General features: G+C 35.7%; 3 protein-coding genes across 3 annotated transcripts; all 3 read left to right on the plus strand.

Annotated features, from left to right (window-relative positions):
* The first annotated feature begins 1,326 nt into the window (after positions 1 to 1,326).
* On the plus strand, positions 1,327 to 4,228 carry LOC131317255 (uncharacterized). The gene is made up of 12 exons (XM_058346819.1): positions 1,327 to 1,331; positions 2,338 to 2,362; positions 2,455 to 2,511; positions 2,608 to 2,671; positions 2,831 to 2,900; positions 2,945 to 2,949; positions 3,076 to 3,151; positions 3,261 to 3,390; positions 3,472 to 3,626; positions 3,702 to 3,822; positions 3,911 to 4,076; positions 4,188 to 4,228. The coding sequence occupies exons 1-12, from the start codon at positions 1,327 to 1,329 to the stop codon at positions 4,226 to 4,228; spliced, it is 915 nt and encodes a 304-aa protein (XP_058202802.1).
* Positions 4,229 to 13,379: 9,151 nt separating this feature from the next.
* On the plus strand, positions 13,380 to 17,946 carry LOC131312029 (NAC domain-containing protein 86-like). The gene is made up of 3 exons (XM_058339733.1): positions 13,380 to 13,639; positions 14,931 to 15,211; positions 17,157 to 17,946. Exons 1-3 carry the CDS (start codon positions 13,483 to 13,485, stop codon positions 17,451 to 17,453), a joined length of 735 nt encoding a protein of 244 aa, XP_058195716.1. The 5' UTR covers positions 13,380 to 13,482; the 3' UTR covers positions 17,454 to 17,946.
* A 2,935-nt stretch (positions 17,947 to 20,881) lies between these two features.
* Positions 20,882 to 23,864, plus strand: LOC131317256 (uncharacterized). Its single transcript, XM_058346820.1, has 2 exons — positions 20,882 to 21,002; positions 23,560 to 23,864. The coding sequence occupies exons 1-2, from the start codon at positions 20,882 to 20,884 to the stop codon at positions 23,862 to 23,864; spliced, it is 426 nt and encodes a 141-aa protein (XP_058202803.1).
* The last annotated feature ends 907 nt before the right edge of the window (positions 23,865 to 24,771 follow it).

Raw genomic sequence — 24,771 nt, forward strand, 5'->3', positions numbered from 1 at the left:
AGCTGGGCTAGTCGGGATAAAACATCTGATGGGCTTAGGCCCGCATTGAGTAATTAGCCTGCAAAACCCATGCGATGGCCCAGCCTGTTAGTCCTTTTTTTCTTGTCACTTGATAGATGTTTAACCTACTTGTAAGGAGATGGATAAAGAGTACTGCTAAGTAGCATACAGGTCCAAAGGATATCAACTACCGCACCAAGCACTCACTCTCTTGGTGATAATTGAACCCTCGCCTTTCATGTAGAAAAGGTGAGGAAGTGTCATTGGGGTACAAGTCTGTTAGCCACATAGAGTAATTAGTATTCGATTAAGTTGAAACATTTGTCTTTCATTATTATCAGAACAAATCCTCGTTTACAAAATTGAATGGTCTATAATTGGTTAGTATAGTAGTGATTACTTCACTTATTACTAATTGATTTTAAGTTGAAACCTTTCAAGAAATCTAACAACTTGGCAAAGGAGAGGGGAAAAAAAATCTATTCAAAAACTTGCACGGGCATTAATAAGTCCAGTTTTTCCGTTTGTGGGCTCTTTTCGAGCCCACCACAATGATCGAAACTGTTAGCCTTTTAGAGCTTGTTGAGAACATTGGCTACGCCGAAAATCACGTTGATCCGATACCGTTTAATATAGTTTTGAAATGCATCAATCTTGTAAAGGAAAATGTGTGCAACACAGGATTTTAACCCATTTAACACATTTATTTGAGCTTAAATGCATTTCAAGACGATATCAAACGGTATCCGATCAACGAGATTTTTGACGTGGCCAACATTCTCGACGAGTTTTAAAAAGAGAATGATTCCGGTTATTGGTGTGGGCCCAAAAGAGCCCAGAAACAACCAAAATTGGACCAAAAACTAGAAACTATAACCTGGACAGAAGCTGAGTCCGTGTTTTTTAGCCCAGGAAGAAATCCACAAAGTGAGAGATTGGCGACCATGTTCGTTTTGGGACTCTATACTCAATTTTTTCTCTCTGCGTACAATCTCCAATAATTTTTTAATCTCATTTATTTATTTATTTCTCTCCACTCATTACCCAAAAAATTACCTCAACACCTAAAACGAACATGGTTTGAAGTGTCAGGATAGATGTTTTGTGTATCAGTGTATGTAGAGGAGCTCACCCTAGGAGCACTTAAGTACTATACGCACTACGGGATGTACTATTGTACTGCACTACAGTGAGGCATTTCTAGACTGAGAAATGCTAGATTTACAACAAAATTCAAGTGTTACAATATCCTCACACATTAGCACTGGGGCCCAGAAATATCATTACACATCCTAAGTTCCTAGACCCCAGTGTTGATGTGTAAAGATGTTGTATGTATGTTATAGGATTTTGTTGCCTAACAATTTTTAGACTAGATGTTATCGGGATGATCATTTGAGTTTGTTGATCGGCACTTTATGTATACAAAACCTACGATAATCACTCATTTATAATTCTATATAATAAAACAGAGTTGTGTTTGAATCTAAAAGACAACCAACGATCCAAATTTATCTCTTCTCTCTACATAAATCTCTACCCTCCATTATACAAAATAGCATTTTGGTAAATACTTGGCTTTTTTATGACAAAAATCGAGCAGGTAATGTTCCCTCAAAATTTGAAAACCCGTAATATACTCCTACCTCTTACTTTCCCCTTCTCTTCTCTCTCTCTCTCTGACAACCTCACAATGATTGAGTTTTCGGCCCCAGCGATCTCTCATCCCTCACAAAAAAAGATATGGATCTTGAAACCCTAGCTCCCCTTTTACACGACTCTCTCTCTCTCTCTCTCCTCTTTGAACAACCCTCTACTAACCTCCTCTCTTCCTCAACTGCGATCAACCACCACCATCGCAGCTCCTGCGTGCAAAACACTCCTAGACTCTCCTCCGGTCCTTCCTTTCGGGGTAATGGACTCTCTACAGCTTTAAAAAAATGAATTTGATATTGATCAAAAATCTCTTTGGTGGTTAATAGGGTGTTCAACGAACCATCGATTCCGCCACCGTCGACCACTTCCGTTGCTCTCAGTCAATCAAGGCTTGATTTATTGGACTCCATTCTCTCCTTTTCACGTAAGCAATCCCAATCAAGATTTTATTGCATTCCATGTGTTTGTAAAAATGCCTCATAAAACTGGAAATAGAATCAAGAAACTACTGCACTTATGTTGTACATATCACAAGAATACAATTAGAAGATTCTGTCATAAAATGTACTCCGGGCTCTGGAGTTTCTTTGATGATTTCCTTTTTCTTCGTTTGAGTTTGTTCTGATTGTCAACTGGAAATAAAATGCACTTATGCGTTTGAGTTTGTTCTATGCGTTTTAGTTGGTTAAATTTGTTCAAGGCGGTGGTCTGCCCCATATCAATAGTATAAAGAGCCACTATTTCAATATTTTCTTTCCAATCTTGGTTTGTGATTTTTTTTTTTCTTTTTTGCATTAGGCAATGAACAGCAAAGGAAAGCCAACAAGTGTTAGCAATGGAGAAAAAGAAGAACGGGTATCACCCTTTGATGTATCTTCTATCTTCTATCTTTATAGTCAATTAGCTAAACGACATTCTAATTTCTCAAATTTGTTTATACACGTATTTTAGGAACAATCCGGTAAAGATATATCAAAAGGAATACTAGCGCAACGTGCCCGACGAGAACGAGAACGTATTTTTAAGCAAACCACTGAAAGGCGATCGGAACAACACTCGCCGATAAATACAAGTGTAAGACTCTTATTAATCAAAATCGTGTTTGATTATCTACATTTTCTACCCATGTTTTTTTTAATGTAATTCTTTCTCAATTGTTGACTTTGTGCGTAAGGATTCAACCTCTCCAAGACGGGAATATTAGAGCCGATGGGCGAGACCAACATGCCGTACATGTTCCCGAGGTAAGTCTCCATATAATTGTGAAGTTTCTTGCAAATCTAATTAGTACCCGTAATGCAATTTAGGTAAGTTTCTATATAATTGTCACTGTCACGGTAATACTTCTCTGAACCTGTGTGAACTTTTTTAATAATAATTTAAAAAACTAATTAATAATTTTGAAATTTTAACTTCTAGGTTCGTACCTTAGCACTTGCAAGAAAAGCAAATTATATGTTAACCACTCAATTCGTACAGACGGGATTCCTGAATGGTAAGTTGGATATTGAGCAAATCAATTTGTATGTTTTTTAGTCTTTAACTATATGGAGATTAGCATTTTTTGTTCGATTAGTTGTTCTAAAAAAATCGTGCTTATCTAGGTTTGCAAAAGATGAAAATGCACAAAAGTCGGTAACATGGAACCGCACACATGGATTTTCGCTCCCACAGGCATTAATAATTTCAAATGCCAGGAGAATTCGAATAAACCAATTTGCGTTTCGGACCAATGTAAGATTTTCCCCTACATGATTTCATGGTTAATATTTGGACATGCATCATTATATAACTACACTTGAAATTTTATTGTAGGTAAACTATTATCACGTTATTGGCCGCATTGAAAAAATATATGTTGAACATCTATGGATTGATTTATGCAATACATGCTATAACCAAGTTGACAATCAGTACGGCTGGTTTATGTGTAAACATTGTGGCAGAGAAGATGTGCAGACTGTAACCAGGTAATCAATCCACACATCTTTAATGAGTAATACAACTTATATGTAACACATACAACTTATTTGCATTTATTGTAGGTATAATGCAAAGATGGTTGTAAAAGACTCCACTGGCTCAATGGAACTCTTGGTAAAGGACACGAAGGCAGAATTCATCTTACAATGTATCCCTTCATATCTGAAGAAATTAATGTTAAAGGTAAATACTAAAAAACTATATATATAAATTACACTGTATATAGAATTAAAATAATATATTAATACATTTATTTGTGATGTTCTGCCAGGATAATGGGGCGCAAATGCTCAAAGACTACATTTCTCAATTTAATGAATGTCCATACGTGTTTATTATTCCTGCTCCAAAGTTTGGATCCGTTGACCATTGTGCTCCCGTGGTGACTTTTGTATTAAAAGTTGATTGGTCAGAAGAGTGTTGGCATATTTTCAAAGGTAATAAAACGATTTAAATTATTGTAGGGGTGATAAGTTGTCATTTTCATTTAATTTTCAGTTCATATTTATTTGTGATGAATTTAATAATTCTTAATCTTATTTATGTAGGGAAATCGAGAACTGGCAAAGAGACATTGGATTCATCGTGATAAGAGCTTTTTTAAGACATTGAAAATTTGATAATGACATTTTATTTGTTAGGTTAAGTTTTACAAGAATATATTTGGTTTGACGTAGTTAATTTTTATTACGTGTGTTGGGTGATTTATTGATTTTGAAATTTTGTGTAAAACTTGAATATTATTTGCATCTCGAATTGTCCTGCACATATTCCAAAGTTTAATTTGTTCCTACCCATTTTTTTAACATGCCCTCCTTTTGCTCATTGTTCCACAAATATCTTTAGTTGTATTCCAAATATGTTGCGTCGTGCCTTCAGGCACGGGCATTCGCTAGTAAATAGATAATGGAGAGAGCTTTGTCCTACAATCCATTCTCGGAATCATACTAGCTATTGGCAGATATAGAAAATAAAGACATCGGAGGGACACTCATTAGTCATATGCGTGAAAACATTTTTTTTTTCATGTTAAGCACAAATCACTAATTTCACATGCAATCAACTCATAAATTTGAACATATCAAAATCATACAATAAAATTCCTAGCAATTGACGTTGGAGTCAAAATTTTAAATCTAAAAAAAACACAATATAGTGATAAATTTTGAATCAATGGAGCAATCAAACGATTGACCATAGATCTATGACCGAGACGAAGCGTTATTTTTAGGGAGAATTTTTCATAAGTCCACTATAGCACTTTTTAAACCCATCTAGTCCACTTCTAAGTTTCATAACCTACTAAGTCCACTACTAATTTTAATGACAAAAATATCCTACCTAAGAAACAAGGGCCTTATTTGGCTAACACGAAAATATATATTTTCTAATTTTTTTCGTTTTTGTTGCAATTAAGTCGTTGCCGCCACTACCACTGCCACCGCGGGCGCCGCCGCTGCCATCACGCCACATATAACGTTATATGAGTAACAAAAAACGTATTTTTTCATTTTTCTAGATTTTTTTTATTGAACCCGTTACACTTAATATTTAACGTTATATATGTGACAAATTTCTCTTTTTGTTTTTTCCTATTTTTCTTGTATTGATTTTTTAACGTTATATGAGTGATAAAAATTTCCTAATATACAACATTATATGTGTGGCAAAAATAAAAACACATTATATTTTTTGTGTGACACGAAAAACACATATAACCTTATTTATTTTTTCAAAAAACACAACCTGTTCCAACCTTATATGTCTAGCCCTAAAAAAAAATACACATATAACCTTATATATTTATTCTAAAAACTCTAAATATTTCAGAAGCAATTCGGAGAAGCCGCTGTGCGGACCAAATCAATAAGTGATTGATGAAAAGCACAAATATAATCTTATATATTTATTCAAAAAACTTCAGATCTCTAACCCTAGGAAAAGTACACATATAACCTTATATATTTATTTAAAAACCTTCGCATTTCAAAAATGGGAAAAGAATGGGTACGCTATTGCAAAAAACTGTTGGAGCTTCAGACATGGATCTGATGGATGACTTTGCTGAGATGGAAAAATTGGCAGTAGCATCCTTGGATAAGCCATTTGGAAGTCCTCATCTTGCTTCAATTGAAGGAAGTGAAATTGTTGATACCTTAGAGAATCGGTCAGTTTCAGTACACTCTGATGTTAGTGGCTACGGCTGTTGGAAACATCAGGATAAATCGCCTCTGATGGATGATAACCGGATTAGACTAAACAATATCGGATGAAAAAAGGAAAAATACAAAACAATATAAATATGGAAGTCGATCACGAACGAATCAATCACAAACAACAATCAGTCGATCACGAATATCGCACTAAAAACAGAAAAATACAAAAAAAAGATACATACGGAAGTCGATCGTGAACGAATCGATCATGAACGGCAGTTAGTTGATCACGATTAGCCGTCGACCCCCCCCCCCCCCCCCCCCCCCCTCTCTCTCTTTCTCTCTCGTTTGGACTCTGTTTCCCTTCTGGATATGGGAACAACGTGAATATGGGAGATTTTTTAGGAGTGGGATATGAGAGATTTTATAGGAATGTGATATATCAGATTAACAGTTTTTAAAGGTAAGGGTATTTTGGTCCTAAACTAATTCCTTTTTTAATTGAATTGGACTTAAGGCCTCACCAAAATCTAATTAATGGACTAGAGAGGTTATGAAATTTAGAAGTGGATTTAGTGGGTTACGAATATGCTATAGTGGACTTCCCAACAATTTTTTATTATTTTTAATAGAGAAAGAAAACACACATAGATTAAGTGGTTGTTTTCGCACTTTTTAGAGACTTATAAGAGTAATAGATTTGATAATTTTTAAATGTCAATGGGGCACTAGTTCAATTATTTAGGAGTTAAATGGAATATATCATAAATTAATAGGGGTACAAGTGAAATATTGAAAAATAAAGCGGGCACGTGGCCCTATTGTGCTCATCGCGCGTGTATCCGCCACTAACACTAACCATCTACTAGTTCCTATTGTGCTCATCGCGCGCGTATCCGCCACTAAAACTAACCATCTACTAGTTCATATATTAAACTAACCGTATATTCTTCATTCACTCAACTTAATTTCTTATAAATAAAATAAATTGCTTAAGGAACTTTACAAGATGAAAAATAATAATAATACCACTATAATTTTTTTTTTTGAAAATATACCACTACAATGATTCAAATTACAATGAAAATATCTCGAAGAGTCTTTCAACACCCACTACAACCATCTGCCGTACAAGAACTCCAAATCGCTCCTGCACTTGAAATTGGACTCTGCACTCTTCTGTGGGAGAACGTCAGAACGAGAAATGCCCATTGAGTAAAGCTACAGTTCCCGACCGGGGAATTCCGATTGGAATCCCGACGCCCCGCTGGGCCCACTCCGGCCACCGGACGACTGATCCGAGCCGTCCAAAAATTCTAAAAAAACAATCCGAGTGGACCTACTCGGATCAGCCGTCCGGTGGCCGGAGTGGGCCCAGCGGGGCGTCGGGATTCCGATCGGGAAAATGGGTCGGGAAGTGTAGACTTTCTGATGCCGAGTAAAGCTACAGTTCCCGACCGGGGAATCCCGACGCCCCGCCGGGCCCACTCCGGCCACCGGACGGCTAATCCGAGTCGTCCAAAAATTCTATAAAAAAAAATCTGAGTGGGCCACGCGAGAATCAACGGCATCCGACGTGTTTAGGTGGCCGATCCAAACACTCCATTTTTTGTGTGTATATTTGTGTATACATACACACAAAAAATAGAGTGTTCGGATCGGCCACCTAAACACGTCGGATGCCGTTGATTCTCGAGCACGCCCACTCGGATTTTTTTTTTAGAATTTTTGGACGGCTCGGATCAGTCGTCCGGTGGCCGAAGTGGATCCGGCGGGGCGTCGGGATTCCGATCGGGAAAATGGGTCGGGAAGTGTAGACTTTCTGCTGCCCATTGGATCGAAAAAAAGAAAAGCAGAAGTCCCATTGGATAATAAAAAAAAATGGGACACAAAAGCAAAAAAGACAAAAAGCAATAGACAGATATGGAGTATAGTACAACTAGCATACATAGGGACGGACACAAAATTTGTTCTAAGTGGGCCCCAAACCACACGCGGTTTATTTAAGAACATTGTTATCCACACAGATAAATAGTGCATAAATTATGCACAGATTTTACTGTAGGACGTATCATAGATCTCACATAAATAATTTGATCCATTTATTAAATATAAAAATATTTTTTTGAGGATTCTCGTGAAAAATCAGGTCAATCCGATAACTATAGTTGCTCGATCTAATTATCTAATTTTTCATTCAGATTTCAGGATAATGAAAAGTTAAATGATTGAATCGAACACTTATAGGTATTGGATTGAGCTGATTTTTCACGAAAACCCTCGAAAAAATATTTTACATTTAATAAGCGGCTCAGATTATTTGTGTGGAAACCGTAATAGACCCCACAATAAAATCTGTGCACGATTTGCCTATTTGGACAAACTTTCTGGTTTTATAATGATAACTCATATTTGTGTACTAGTGAGTTTTTATTTTACCCATGTCTGAAGGCACGGCGCAACGCGTTTTGAATATAACTAAAATACATTACGAAACTATGACCACCCCTGCCAACGAAATTGATTTTTACAGGAAGATTTTTTTTTCTTCTGAAACTAGGTTCAAACAAAGTTCTTCTAGTGCATGCTCATGCCCGAAGGCATGGATCAAACAATCAGCATATGCAAATCAACTCTGTAACACCAAGGGGTCGATCAAATTTTCAAAATAGCGCGCGCACACAATATATGGAACGTTTGGTCTTTTATTTTTTTTGGGGGATCACAGAAGACTACAATGTTAATAAATCTGAAATTAAAATAAAATTGCAAAATCAAACCTTGATCCAAAGATAGACAATCCCGTGACAAATTGTATAATGGTGGAAGCTTTCAAAATAGCAATTTAAACCGAGAAAAAAAATGGAGTCAACCTGGTTTCGAATCAACTACGATTGGAAGTGTGTGTATTCAAGAGAGAGAGAGAGAGAGAGAGAGAGAGATTTGAATTTTGAACTTGAGATCTGATTAGTAGCAATTGTATAATTACTATTGTTTGAGAGAAAGAGAGAAAGCCGTAAGATTTATGAGGCAAATTAATGGTTATGATTTATAGATAGATAGAATTTGAAAAGTGAGCTAGCTTATTATATAGATTGCCGGCCACTCCATAGCTCTAAGTTTGTCTGTATGTACACAATTCTCATTTTATTTTACATATGCCATCAACATTTTTTTTTCATCCAAGGGACTTGAAGGGCCAATCTTATAATTCTTTTTTTCTAAATTAATCAACCTGAAAAACTAATATAATTAAAGAGAATATCCAAATTGTGCAAGGACCCGGACACCCAGCACCCCTCCCTTCTGCCCCTTCATACATATAGACAACATGATTGACCTTCAGCTTATATATATACTAGCGAATGCCCGTGCCTGAAGGCACGGCGCAACACATTTTGAAGACAACTAAAGCTACGGGTCGAGCAATTAGCAAAGAGATGACATGTTGAAAAAAATGGGTAGGAACAAAGTAAAATACGGTATATTTTTATTGTTGCAAAACTTTAATATGCTAATTACCTATGCCTGCAGCACTCCGCAACAAAAAGTTTTATTTGTTAAGCCTCTACCCGTGTGTACATCACTACCAATGATAATCCTAATCACAATTGCATTGATAGAATACACGCTGAACTATATTAATCCAAACCACAAAACTCAAAACCAATACCATGTTGCATTCATAGAATTCAATTTTAACATGCATAAAAAATCTAAAAATTTATATAGAGTCAAATCTGATACACTACGTAGGGGGAAAAAAATGTGTTCAACATAGATCTTATTGTCTTGAAATTTGTCTCTCCATCTGCCTTCCAAGAGTTTTTGTACCAACGCATATCTACTTCATCCAAAAAGCACAATTAGGAACATGAATAACAGCCTAAAAAAATAATCAATGAGCAAGAATTTCTTCTTGTAAAAGTAAAAGGATGACTAATAATAGTTACCTTAATTCTATATCTTGTTTATTCGTCTCTCAACACCATTATGGTACGATCATGACCTTTGTAGATGTACTTGTGAATATACTTAACAGATTTTATTCCAAGACAAACTTCCACATTGATATGAGAATTATATTTTCTCGAAAGGTATGTATTGTATGACACCACATCCCTTTTATCAATTCGTTGACCCCTTACAGTGTAAAGGGAGTAAAGTAATAATGGCATTGGTAGGCATACCCCATGCATAAAAATACGATTAACTTCTTGCTCATCATAAATCACTACAATTACATTTTTTTCTCGAAGACACGTAACCTTTGTACTAAAAAAATAAAACAAAGCAAATATGAATCAAATATATAAAATCAAATTAAGCAATGCAATTGAGTAAATAGTTCTTACATTTTCTGCAAGTTACCGTCGAGCTGCATAAGAAATTGAAGAATTCACCAAATGCATAGGAAACAATTAATTTGATTATTACGACCAAGGTATAAAATGAAACGGTTCAACTCACATGGCCATAGACGCTTAGATTGTTCATGATTAGTTAAGTCCCAAGAAGTTATCTGAAATTTGAAAGAGAGTAATAGTCAAAAGTTATCATGGGAATAACAACAGAAAGCATTTTAAAGATATATATAGACTCCCATAATATTAAATGAGTGACAAAAAAAAAAGAACATAAAACTCCAGTTTGCGATGTGTTTGGTTAACATCATAATATTTTCATCGATGCATATATGGTAATGTTTAAAAGAGTGTAAATAACAACACATGTTCTAATGAAATAAAGTTTAAAAAAATGAGAAAAAATGTTTACAATTACTCCATTTGTTAATCTTGCAAAAAAATGTTGTTTTGACAACTATCAAGGGAAAAAAGAATAGGGCGTTAATTAGTTTTGCACTCTTTCTTTTCCTATGTCAAAAAAGAAAAAGAAAAAATGAAAGGTTTGAAGTAGTAAACGTTTGATCTTACTGTTAAAAAAAAAGGTTTGAAAACCACCCTAATTTTCAGCATTAATTCCCTGAATCACATGGATCCATTCTTACCTGGAAATGTGGCTGTAAGCATTATTTTCCAATTTATGTGATAATCAATAGAAGTTTAAATGTCAATATTTGGTAAATATGGTAAAAAATTAAATTCCTGAATCACAGGGAATCAATTTCATGCATCCTTTTAAATGTGGTAAAAAATTAAATCCCTGAATCACAGGGAATCAATCTCAGGGATCCTTTTTTATTTTTTGATTAGTCGGTTACCAAAATGTGATGATGATAACCCTTGAACAACCAACAGTCTAGATTTATAGAGGGGACATTCTGGTCCGTTGGTTGTCTTTTGGATTCAAACACAGTCCTCCCTTATCGATTTTGTAAAGAATGATGGAGGAGTCAGCATGCATGTTCCAAACGACAAATAAAATTGGCCATGAACCTAATTAAAACGTTTATAAGTTTAACAACAAAATCATTGTGAGTGCTCTACATGAAAAAGGATAGCAATCCAAAAAAAAATTGCAGTACCTCGAATTTAAGCTCAACGCAAGAATTCTCTAAATATATTTCTTGTGATCTTTCCCGTAGTAAAATAATAGAAAGTAAGAAGATGGTAGAATAAACAACAAAAGAAAGTAAGAAGATGGTAGAATAAACAACAAAGTTAGGATTAACGCAAAAGACCCATGCAAGGTTGTCAAAAAAAAAAATTTCTCGCACACTCATATTTTTCCTTCCAATTTTCGGTAAAAGAAACCCAATATGAAAATTGAACTTGCATGAGAAATGAAAAAAATCCTTTGATGTTTGAATCCCTTGCAATAAAACTAAAAAAAATTAGTCAAGAAACTCCTAATTTACGGCAAAAGAAACCCAATATGAGTAAAACTCGTCTATGACAAAAATCAAACTTGCATGAGAACTGAAAAAATCAAACTTATATCACTATCGGTAATGGTCGTTCAGGAAGTTGTTTTTGGCAAAAGAAACCCAATATGATTAAAAATCGTTCAAGAAAGAAATCGAACTTTAGTGAGTACTAAAAAAAATCGAACTTACCTCACTATAGATAATGGTCGTTCAGAAATTGGAGGACATGGAAAATCTATGCATGTGACAAACAAACCCAAAAAATGTGGACTTCTAAATATAAGGTATCAATTGCACACAGTAGGTTGGTCTTCTAAGAAACGGGAACTTCTAAAACATAGTGATAAGTTTAAATCTTCTAAAATTTAAATCTTATGTGATAAGGAAATCACAGGGAACCAATCATTCACACATTCCTAAATATAAGGTATATTCCTTTTAGGTTGTAGACTTCTTATATATTTTACCTAATGCCTAAATAGGAGGTGGAAATGACTCCTTATATACAGTTTTGTCTATATCCCAAGTGATATGTACGTAATTCTCTTTTTAAAAAGGCTAAATCAATTACCTATGGATTCCTTTTCAATTATCGATCTATGGATTTAAAATAGACTAAATCAATTCCATATATGTACGTATTCTCCTTTTCAGTTTATAATCGATCCCATAAATCATGGGATTTCAAATGTTTGGAGATACATACAAATTGAATTTTAATTAGAAGGGCCAAATGTTTTCTTTTTAATCGGAAGGAGTATTTTAAGTTTCATTTCATTAATTCTTTTCAAATATGTCGCTGGCTATACTACCCGTATATACGAATTCAAAAACTAATTCCGTTTAAAAAATATGTGCCAATCTAATGGTCCAAAATATACGGATTCAATGGATGAAATATTTACCCACCAAATCAAAGATTTAATAACTAAAAGAATTCGTTGAAAGATTTAACAAAAATCTACTGTAATTAAGCAATTGTCTTGGCCAATTAGCTTTTGCCACTAATTAAGCAATTATGGTGGTGTTCCAACTAAACAAAATGAAGGTTTTAGAAAAAGGAATATAATTTCAAGCCCAAAAATTATCTGTATACGCAAATAATTTTTCTACCAATATGGATCTTGTTTGATAAATTTCATTGAAATCTTTTATACGGTGCAAGAAAAATCAAAAAAATATTTTTCATTTTCATTATATTTGAGTTTGAAAATTGAAAAAAAAAAAGTTTAAAAAAAAGAAGGTTATCTGAAACACCCCCTACATTTACTCCCCAATTCTCTTCCAAAATAGAAAATAAAAGGGGAATGTGTGATTAGAAAATGGTCAAAAAAAGTTATCAATTTACGGACATGCCATTTTGTAGAATGGAGGGTAGAGATTTATGCAGGAAGAAGAGATAAATTTGGAGCATTGGTTATCTTTTGGATTCAAACACAGCTCTGTTTTATTATATAGATATATATATATATATATATATATATATATATATATATATATATATATAAAAGGTGGAGCAACAGAAGATGCAGGGGCAAACTCGGAAGAAACGTGCAAAGCATGTAAAGCCATGCAAAATATATATATACACTGTTGTAAGATTTAGTAGTAGAAACAAAAAGACAAGGGCTTGCAAAGAACGTTTGTCCAAGAATCTGAAAAAGAGAAAAGTGAAAAATGACTACAAGGGATTTCGAATCCCTTCTACATATTTGTACATAATATATATGTATATATATAACTTGAGCGATAGATCAAGCAGTAGAAAGAAGAGATCTAGAGAGAGAGAGAGAGAGAGAGAGAGAGAGAGGAAGGAGGCCAGGTGGTGGCCGGTGTGAGAGGGGGATTAATAATTATACAATGGCACCAGTTGAGTTGCCACCGGGGTTTAGGTTCCATCCAACCGATGAGGAGCTTGTGAATTACTATCTCAAGAGGAAAATCCATGGCCAAGAGATTGAACTTGACATTATCCCGGAGGTTGATCTCTACAAATGTGAGCCTTGGGAGTTATCAGGTCTTCATTTGTTTATCATCATCATCATCTTCTTCGTCATTTGCTACAATTCAATCTGGCTTGTTCTTCTGATTTTTTTTGTTCTTTTTAGGGTTCAACTCAAGAGAATGGAAATGATCCCTTTCTCTTACAATCCCTCCTCTAATGCAAAATGGGGCTGACACGTACGGTGTCTTAGGTTGACGATCCAAACCAGTCATTTTATGGTTCAAATGCATAAATGATCATGCATGCAAAAAAGTTAAGTTTAGATATGGATTTTGATTTTCGAGCTTCACTTTTTACTGATAGTGTTTCACTTTGTTTAACTTCACGTTAAAAGTGGAGCGCAAAAATCAGTTTCCATTAGATATATGTAGGACTTGGCTTTCCTGTAGTTCCCCTCAAGCTGGCCTTATTTCCGGGCCAATCACGAGCACGCATAGATGATTGAAATAGTTTACTTCTTAGAAAGTGTCAAAAAAATCATTCGTACAAAAATTATCTCGATCAGATATCCGTAGATATGATTTTAGGGTCATTTGACTTGGAAAAAATCACTTCGACACAACATATCTGAACACATTTATTCAATTTGTCTCAAGATAAATGGACCTCAAGATCATATCTCCTGATATATGATCAACATGATATTTTTGGTACGACTAATATTCTTCACACTGTATAAAAAGTGAACGCTTTCGTTCATCTTTGCCTACAACAGAAGAGATTAGAAATCGGGCCAACTTGAGAGTGTAGTCTAAGTGTGAGGTCGAACATTTTTTAATTAAAAAAAGGGACTGAAAATGAGAGAATTGTGGTTTATTCGGATGATTACCGATGTCTGATTAACTTAACTTTTTACTTGATAATTTAGACAACGGAGTATACAAATAAACCAGTTGTAGGCCCCCATTTTGCATTGGAATAGAGTTAGAAATTGTTGAGGATATGAATAATAAAATTACCCTTCTCTAACCGCTTAAGTTATTAGAGTTGTTGGTGCTAATCATCTAATATGGAATCAGAACGCACCATTAATAGATTATGTGTTCGAAGCTCATTACGTGCCTTTCGACCAAAATATTTACATGTGTTTAACGTGCTTAAGCAAAAGAGTCTAACACACTTAAGAACATGTTGAGGATATCTATATCTATAAATAATAAAATTCTCTCTTTATCTAATAGCTTAATCTTTTAGTTGTGTTTGTGATTAACAATCCAAGGTATGCGTACTTTACTTAGGAATTTAAGTCATGAAGTGTTAGCTGACTTTCGTAAATCTGTGAATGAATATGAATGCCATGTAGAGAAATCATTCTTACCCAGTAGAGATCCGGAGTGGTATTTTTTCGGGCCGAGGGATCGAAAGTATCCGAATGGATTCAGAACGAACAGAGCGACCCGAGCGGGGTACTGGAAGTCGACGGGGAAAGATCGGAGGGTAATGTGCCAGAGTCGAGCCATCGGAATGAAGAAGACGTTGGTTTACTACAGAGGCCGAGCCCCTCAGGGGATTCGGACCGATTGGGTCATGCATGAGTATCGCCTCGATGACAAGGAATGCCTCGAATCCTCCTCCGGAATTCAGGTATTCAATTTGCGTTGCATTTCCTTAATTTTGATATCTCTAACACATTCTAATTAAAACAACGTACACTTCATTAATGAACTTGTATGTATATCAGTCGGTTTCTAGTGAAGGATTCCGCACGCTATTTTCGACGGCAGAAGTCTGCACTCAAATAGCGTGCAGAATCCCTCACTAAAAGTTTTCTATATATGTATGTGTGATTGCCCATTTTAAGAAGTAAACATGAAATGAAACTAAACTAATCCGAATGGAAGGGATTTTGCCATTCTCTCCCATAGTATCCCTACATTAGCTTTTTTCTTTGCTTACATTTTACTGATAACAAATAAAGTCGTTTACACACACAAACATATAGATTTTCCTTACTTGGTTTTTTTTTATAAATCGGATGTCCAAATTAACTTGCGCACATATCAACTAATTTCAGAACCCTAAAGTTAATGATTGGGCAAGCTTCCGGTGGCTCCACGGAATTGAAATGTTTGATGTTCGTGGAATTTAAACTTGTGACTTCTCGGGAGCAAATCCTTTAGTTAATTTCTCGTGTTCACTTGGCTAAACCCCTGACGTTATAGATATGTTCCTTACTTGGTAGAACCTATCATCTTGGGCCTTCACTTTGGGACTTTTCTAATAAATGAGACAAAAGTATTATCTCCCCATACGACTGAATCTTTCTTTTGTATCCAGTCATGCTTTATCCTTTATATATAAATCAAGTAGATCTACATTTTCTTAACTTTCAAATGCAAGCCCTAAAGCAACTCCTGCCCCTCTCTCTCTCTCTCTCGATCACTTTCCTGCGTAAGAAATAAGAATGTGTTGGCCACTTTTCACTTTATTCCCTAAACTTCTCAATAACCAAATCACTGTCCGATTACATCCTTCAACATTACGTACCTACTCATGCATGACACTAATACTTTTTCTTTGTTAATCTCTCTCTCTCTCTCTCTCTCTCTCTCTCTCTCTCTCTCTCTCTCTCTCTCTCCTCAGGATGTAAGAGCTGTCAGCCTGTCACCACAAATTTTTCAATACATACATACGTGTATATAAACCGGAAAATGTGAGATGATAACAAATTAATATAAAACCGGAAAATGTGCGATGATCAGCAAATTAGTATATGTTTTTAGATATAGCAAATTAATATGTGAACCGGAAAATGTGATATGATCAACAATTTAGTATGTATGTATGTATCATCTCACATGTGTCAATTTTAGTGAGAGAGAGAGAGAGAGAGAGAGAGAGAGAGAGAGAGAGAGAGAGAGAGAAGTTTTTATCTCTCCTTATTAGTTTTCAAGAGGTACAAATCTGTTACCTAGGAGCAGCAGTCGCAGTTTTTGACCCTTGGCCTCGGGCTTTGGCTTTAGCTGTCTTTATACATATGATCCCCCCTTTAAAGACTGTTTCAGCCTCATGCTTTCCTTTTTTGCTGAGCCAAAGACGTAAGGATTCACCTGATCTTATGTTTGTTTATTTTTTTATTTAATTACAAACAGGAATTATTACCTGACCATATCATATCATACGTTTTACTACTTTTTTGTTAGAAAAATTGTGATTCAATCATAGGATTGCTAGCTGGTGTGCAAAATCATATTTAATATGTGTACGAATAATTTACGTACTTGACAAGCTAGCATCGTTAAGTTGAGACTCGTGACGGACCTAGCTACGCAACACAGACTGCGCGGTGCATTCAAGGACGAAGTCGCGTATAAGACTTCTAGGGGAGGTACGAACAATGAGTGTTGCAATGAAAAATAAAAGTCAACTTCTAAGAGAATGTTAGAGAAAATATTAGTACTTGGAAAAAACCATTTTACAATTGCAATTGAAACGAAGTACTGGGGTGGTTATTAGAAAACAATTAAGATGATGAGGTAGCGCAAATCATAATATTTCTAATAGTTACAAAATATATTTACTGTTGCAGGATTCGTATGCGCTGTGCCGAGTGTTTAAGAAAAATAGTGTTTGCTCAGAGAACGAAGAACAAGCCGGACAATGCAGCTTATCGCTGATTGAAACTTCACAAGAGAGTCGTGTCATTAACAACAACGATGGTGATATCATGTCATCTTGTTACGATCCTCAAGTTCCATTAACATCGTCATTTGTATCATCATCGTCATACTGCATGGTCGACGAAGATGATAACAACGAAGACGATGATGATTCGTGGATGCAGTTCATCACAGACGACGGTTCATTTCTTCCCGCACATACCTGAGCAAGGGAGATCTGCTCCTTTAGTTTTGGTTTTCCAAATGCATTTCAGAAAACTCTCTCTGCTTTTTCCGATTAAAAAAACAAAAAATTCTCTGCGTTTTGTTTTGACGGATTTTCAAAACTTGGGAAATATATTTCCTTACTGAATGAATAAGTACTTGTGTTTCGAAATGAAAATTTTAAAAAGTTTTTCAGAAAACTGGAAATGGAACCGAAGAGTGGATGCATGCATGGGTATCGTTAACGTACGATTATATTGTGTTACATGCATGATTTCGGATTGAGCAGTGCTATGTACACTCTTACCGACAACTCATCTCTCACATATGTGTCAGCCCCACACATTTAATTGTGGGATGAGCCCCACACATATGTGAGAGATGAGTGATCGGGGAGTAGTCAGTAGGAATATTGTACCTAGACTTATTATTTCGTATTACAGTAAATGTAATAAGGCTCCATTAATAATATTAATGCAAGATTCTTTTGTTAAACATCTGGGTTATACTTATACCTAGCTATCAAATTCGAGTTTTTTTCTTTTTTTTCGGTTTCTATTAGTTCTCTTAAATATGTTGATTGTTTCTAGAGGTTAATTCCTGTGAAATTACAAGAAAAGAAGGCCGATTTAAGTGGGATGAAGTGGAGTTGGTGCCTCCCTTATATTCACATGCACATGAATAGGGTTCAAGTCTCATAAAGCTCCCTTCCCAAGTCCTCTAGGATAGAGTAGATTAAGTTTAACGAACGGAAAAAAAAAAAAAAGAAGGACAGCTTTTGGGGGATTGGATTAGGCAAGATATTATTGAGAGCTCTCGTTTGTAACTCCTTTTTAGGTATATAATTTCGACTCTATTTTAACAGATATCAAGGACTGCATTTACAACGTTCTCTTTTTTATTTTATTGCACTTTTTCTCTCTCTCTCTCTCTCTCTCTCTCTCTGTTTTCTTTTTCTTTTTTTCTTTTTTTTGAAATTGTGATTTGTGAATGAGAGATTGTTTTTCTATCTGTTTTCAGCCGACTTTGAGACCCATTTTGATCATCAAGTTTTTCTATTCATGAGTATACTTTTTGGAATCGATCGTCTATTACTTTAAAGACAGCTGTATATTTTGTGGGGGTTTTTTCAGTGTGATTTTCAATGGGAGCCAAAAAAATAATACCAAAAAAAATGAAAATGAAAACACGAATAATCTTCAATTAGGTCAGACAAGTTACAAGTACCTCAAAGAGACTAGGTTGATGCATGGGATTTTCCAGGGCGGAACTGTGTACAGACTGGGTTGGGCTGTAGCCCAGGTCAACCACAAAAAATGACCCCAAAAAATTATACTAGGATTTCAGTCCAAAAGGATTTTAGCCCAACCCATTTATCTCCCCAGCCCAGCCCAGCCCAACCCAACCCAATTCACCAACCTTCAGTCAACAGAGAAGGCATTACTCCGCACGATCTTTATCCATAGACCCCCACGAACTGCTTCCTCCTGGCCCAACTTTTCTTGGTTCATGCGCCGGCAACGGGAGCCATAGAGCCACCCGTACCTCTCCTCTTCCAATACCTCGTCAGTCCTCCCCCTTCCATAATATTCTCCTTTCCCCACTTCTTTATTGCAAAGAATTGCTTGCTCGAGCATTGTTGAATATCAACGCCGGCTGAGGATCTAAAATATTTCAGCGTTGCTGCTGCCTGCGTTGGTATAATCCGACTCTCTCCTTTCTCCACTTCTTTATCTTATTCAGTATATATATATATATATAAAATAAGCCCAGTTGGTGTATTCTACTATGCAAAGCATTACTCCTTAAATAAAGATAAGCAAAAAGAAATACTCCGGTTTATTTATTTTTACGTTTGTGCTAAAATACCATTCTGGTACATTGAACCGTGATACTTCAAATCAACAAGTATTCTCTTATTATGCAGAGCTCTAGTTGGTGTGCTTAGATTTATACTTATGTTGTTAAATACAGAGCACTGACTGGTATGCTTAGATTTAAATATTGGTAAATGCTTTGGCTGATGTGCTTAGATTTCTTCTGATGTTGTTAAATGCATAACACTGGCTGGTGTACTTAAATTTGTTCTGATGTTGTTAAATCCAGAGTACTACTGGCTGGTCTGCTTTAGATTTACTTTGATGTTAATTGTAGAGCACTACTGGCTAATGTGCTTAGATTTGCTCTAATGTTGTTAATTGCAGAGCACTAGTAGTCTAGTATGCTTAAATTAGTTTAACATATTGGTTTTTACAATCTTACTCTTTTAGGTTTAAATTATAATAGATCATAAAAAAATTGAGGAAAAAATCTTTGGTCGTTCTTCAAATCAAGAGTGAATATATCAGAAAGTGATGCTTCTTCTCAGTCCAATGTTATGAGCAACCTTCTACTATAATTCAAAGAGTCAAATTTAATGATACTTCTCTCATACGGGAGTCGGAGTTACGTTTTCCGATATGAAAACATCCCGTTAATCAACATGTCTAAGTTTGGCTCTTTTTGTTTAGTATATATAAAATTAAGTTAGCCCAAGGTATAATTCATTCCTAGTTCTACCCTTGATTTTGTTTGAAACTTATTATGAATAGATATTCGGATATGGGATTAAATTCTTTCCGCCACCGCCATTGGCGGAAACTATGGATTTTCCACCCCTCATTTCTTCCTTATTTCGCTTGAAATCTCAAAGAAGTTGTACAACATAACAATGGTCACACAACTCGTTCTCTCCCTCTTCTCATGAGTCCTGTCATGTGGCACACATGCATGTCGAATATATATATACTCGTTCCCTCCTTCCTCTCATCCCCTCCTGTGAGTCCTGTCATGTGGCACACATGCATGTCGTATATATATTTATAGACACACAAACACACACACACAAAACTTCTAATAAGGGCGCCCTTACCGTATTACAGTAAGGACGTCTCTTTCCCGACCAATTTGCGATGATCCGAGCCACTCAATGTGTTCAGAACGTGATTTTAAAAGTACTCGCAAGAAATTAGCAAAAAAAAAGACCAAAAAGGGCTTGATCCAAGTAGTTTTTGTTTGTATTTTATCGAACGGTTCAAATAAAAACTGCTCAAATCAAGCCATTTCCAGTCATTTTTTTTGCTGATTTCTCGCGAATACCCTTAAAATCACGTTCTGAACACATTGAGCGGCTCAGATCATCAAAATTTGGTCGGAAAAGAGAAGAAAAGGGAAAGCCCTTACCGTAAGGATGCCCTTATTAGAAGCTTATATATATATATATATGTCTACTGCAAATTTCACGCGCTATGATTCCTTAGTCGTCCGACATTCCTCCAACAAGTAAATATAAGTGGGTCTTTGATTTCCTGATTGCCAATCAATGCCATTGTGAGCTAAAACCGTTGGATCATAGGCAATATCTCTCTTGGTGATCAGTTGATGTCGATCAATGGTAGGGATGATGAAGGAACTTGTAGTTGTGAAACCATTTGTTAAGTTTCTCATCACAGACCTTCATACAGTGGCGGAGCTAGGATTAAGAATTCCGGGAAGGGGTCATAATGGAAAAGGTTTTAATGTCAAACATCTCTCTATTCCTTACTCAACAAATAAGTAAAAATAACTCCATAGTCAAAGGATAAGCCAAAATACATTTTTCAAGATTGATTATCCATCAAAATAGAACAAAAGTAGTTTAACAATCTATCACAGTGGAACATATTTTCTGTTAGCAAATAATACAAGTAATACGAAATACCTACTACAGATTAATTACACAAATATATATGATGGATTAAAGGCTTATCTTATGAGCCCTAACAATACACACAACCTGCACAAAAAGTATTATAAACCCTTCTCGCAGGTGAAGAGACTACTAGAGTCCTCCACAGACTTCACATGTTTCAAATCCCTAGGGGCTAGATGGTGTCCTAGAGAGAACTAGGAGAGAGATAGACTACTAATATATATGTGAGAGAAAAACTCAACTAATGAATTTTCTATTGTAGGCTACGGGTATATATAGATGATATGGGATAAGATAAAGACTTACTAAGACATCTTTTTAAGTGGTTGAATCCACCTAATAGTTATCACCTAAAGTTATAGAGTCCGCATAGGACTCATCACATTCAAAATACATGATAAATACAACTAAATATTATTCCATGTGGTCGCACCCATGGACCCATGCAACATCTCTCACTCGTACACTGTGGGTATATATATAGAATCTTTCGTTCAATGAATTTCTCAATCCTATTCTCATCTTCATATAGGAAAATGAAACGTGCGACCATGCAATCGAGAAAAATACGAAAAGGAGTTGCTATATTAAGCCACCATCTAACTAACATAACACCCAATATCTCGTCCATACCCCAAATCATCTAACCACACCAAATCTTGCACTTCTGATCCCTCGCGTAGTATAACAGCGCCATGCAAGACCTTTTAATGCATTTGTATTCAATGATTGTATCAAACCATCGTCGACACAATCGCCCGGGCTATGAACCACAAATTATTAGTGTGATAACAAATGATCTTTCCTTAGACACTCATGGCAATCCATCTAATCTTGACTGCTTGCCAAGACATGCTCCGTTGGACCGTATAACTCGTGATCCTTGGATGACATGCTAAAATAGCACCATCAAGCCTCAACTTCATGGCATAGTTCTAAGTCCCAAAGGGTATAAATATATATAGGGACTACATAGTCCAGGGGCTCACACATTGATGAAGCAGGGATCTCTATTCTGTCACACCCTTTCATGGCCGACTCACAGCACATAAAATCAAGGGCGTATACACCTTGAGCACAGGTGGGTCACGTGACCCACCTGCAATTTTTGTTTTTGTTTTTTTTGTTTTTTTTTAGGAAACCCAAACGTGTAGTCATGGACTAAAGCCCCACCACAGGCTTCTCTCTCTAAAACGAATTGTTTTCGCCCAAATCACCGAACGACAGAAAAACTCATCAAATCCTTTTCAACCCTCGTCATTCAACCCTCGTCATCTCGATTAGTCTTCAACCCTCGTCATCTCGTCTGAGTTTGGAAATTCAATTCAATCAGGTATGCAAAACATGTTTTTTACTAGTTTGAATCTTAATCCTCCCAACGCCCTCAACCCTCATCATCTCGATCTCGCCATCTCAATCCTCTCGTCATCTCATTGACTCGTTCTCAATCAATTCACGGACCACAAGCAGGTAACAATCTCGTTCATTAATTATATGCAAAACTTTTGCCTCTTTTACTAAATTAGTTTAGTTTAATCTAATTAGTTTGGTTTAATACAATAGTTTAACTCATTCATTCTCTCATTCTTAGATTGTTTAATCTAGGCACTATAGTCTATTGATTAGTTTAATTGAAAAGGTGTACACTGTTTTTTATTTCAATTTTGAAAAATAAGGCTTAAAATTCTTTTTTGTTCTCTTAACAATTAGTCATGAAGAGATTCTACAAATCCGTAGTTGTAGAGGTGCATAATTGTCGCTAGAGGTGCCAGTAGAGGTGCCCAATTTGCCAATAAAGGTGCCTAATTTGGAAAGAAAAATATGATGATAATTCTCGACCACTAAAACAAAGACGGTAGAAATTAACTTGGCAAATCTTCCCACTACTCCTGGACATCGATCCCGAATTGGTGATTATAATCCTAATGAGCATGACCAAATTCACAGATACTATTTGCAAAAGGGTCCCTTTCAACCTCGTGACCATACTTTCTCGCAGACACTATTTGTTTATAAATATCTACGGTTTAACAAGGCATGGTTCAGTTAGTTTCCTACTTGGTTAGAGTATAGCATAGCAAAAGATACCGCATTTTGCCTTTGTTGTTATCTTTTCAAGCCAAAAATTGAAGATCAAGCGGGCAGGGATAAATTTGTTGGTAAGGGTTACTCAAATTGGAAGAAGAAGAATATAATTAATTATCATGTGTGAAGTCCGAATAGTGCTCATAATCAAGCTTGGGGTAAGTGTGAGGACTTGTTAAACCAAAGGCAACATATTCAAACGTTGTTTGACAGGCAATCAAATTAAGCTAGAATTGATTATCGAATTCGCTTGAATGCGTCGGTTGATTGTATTCGATTTCTTGTAAGACAAGGACTTGTATTTCGTGGTCATGATGAATTTGAACATTCAAGTAACCAAGGTAACTTTCTTGAACTTTTGAAGTTTCTTGCCGACCATGATGAAGAAGTCAAAGGTGTTACATTGGATAATGCTCCACAAAATTTGTTGATTGGTCTTGATATTCAAAAGGACATTGTAAGTGCAGCTGCTTTTGAAACTGTGAAAGCGATTGTGAAAGATCTTGATGATTCAATCTTTTCAGTTTTGGTTGATGAAGCTCGAAACATATCGATTAAAGAGCAAATGGCAGTTACAATACGGTATGTGGAAAGATAAGGAAATGTGATTGAGCGTTTTATGGGCATTGAGCACTATGTAAATACCGATGCTCCCTCACTCAAGGAAGCAATGGGGATGTTATTTTGTCGACTTGGATTGAATATGTTTAGATTCACAGGGTAAGATTACGATGAGGCAAGTAATATGCAATGTGAGTTTAATGGTCTCAAGACATTAATATTAAATGAGAATTCATGTGCATATTTTGTGCATTGTTTTGTACATCAACTGCAATTAGCACTTGTGGCTGTAGCAAAGAATCATGAGGTTATTTTCATATTGTTTTATATATTGTTAATAAAATGGTGATTATTGTTGGAGTATCATGTAAATGCCTTGATATTCTTAAGGGAATACACTACACTAATGTTGTTCAGGTACTTAGTGTTGGAGAGCTTTCAAGTGGGTAAGGCTTAAATCAAGAAACCAATCTTAGATGTCCTGGTGATACACGGTGGGGCTCGCACTATCCCGGTGATACACGATGGGGCTCGCACTATGGTACTTTAATAAGCATATTGAATATGTTTTAAGCTGTGATTGATGTGCTTCAAACCATCTTTGATAAGGGTACACACTCAGAACAACAATCCAAAGCAAAGGTATTGAAGAACTTGATGCGATCTTTTGAATATGTTCTCAGTCTTCACTTGATGAAAGTAGTATTGGCTATTACATCAGAGTTGTCACAAGCACTACAAAGAAATAATCAAGATATTATGAATGCTATATATTTGATTCCAACATAAAAAATAAAAAGGCACTAAGTGCTGAGGGATAGTGGATGGGATTCTTTATTTATTGTTGTTTCCTCCTTTTATGAAAAGCATAGAATTAATGTCCCCAACATGGATAATACAAATGTTGTTGAAGGGAAAGGCCAACGAAAAGTGCAACAAATTAC

Source organism: Rhododendron vialii, chromosome 2a (assembly GCF_030253575.1).
Source record: "Rhododendron vialii isolate Sample 1 chromosome 2a, ASM3025357v1".
NCBI classification, from domain to species: Eukaryota; Viridiplantae; Streptophyta; class Magnoliopsida; order Ericales; family Ericaceae; genus Rhododendron; species Rhododendron vialii.

Coding starts and splice junctions, on each gene's coding strand:
- LOC131317255 (XM_058346819.1), top strand. Junction 2,672..2,830: donor TGCCCGACGAGAACGAGAAC/GTATTTTTAAGC, acceptor TTTGTGCGTAAG/GATTCAACCTCTCCAAGACG. Junction 3,391..3,471: donor AATTTGCGTTTCGGACCAAT/GTAAGATTTTCC, acceptor ATTTTATTGTAG/GTAAACTATTATCACGTTAT.
- LOC131312029 (XM_058339733.1), top strand. CDS start 13,483: ATGGCACCAGTTGAGTTGCCACCGGGGTTTAGGTTCCATCCAACCGAT. Junction 13,640..14,930: donor TGAGCCTTGGGAGTTATCAG/GTCTTCATTTGT, acceptor AATGCCATGTAG/AGAAATCATTCTTACCCAGT. Junction 15,212..17,156: donor AATCCTCCTCCGGAATTCAG/GTATTCAATTTG, acceptor TTACTGTTGCAG/GATTCGTATGCGCTGTGCCG.
- LOC131317256 (XM_058346820.1), top strand. CDS start 20,882: ATGGTAGGGATGATGAAGGAACTTGTAGTTGTGAAACCATTTGTTAAG. Junction 21,003..23,559: donor AAGGGGTCATAATGGAAAAG/GTTTTAATGTCA, acceptor TTGTAAGACAAG/GACTTGTATTTCGTGGTCAT.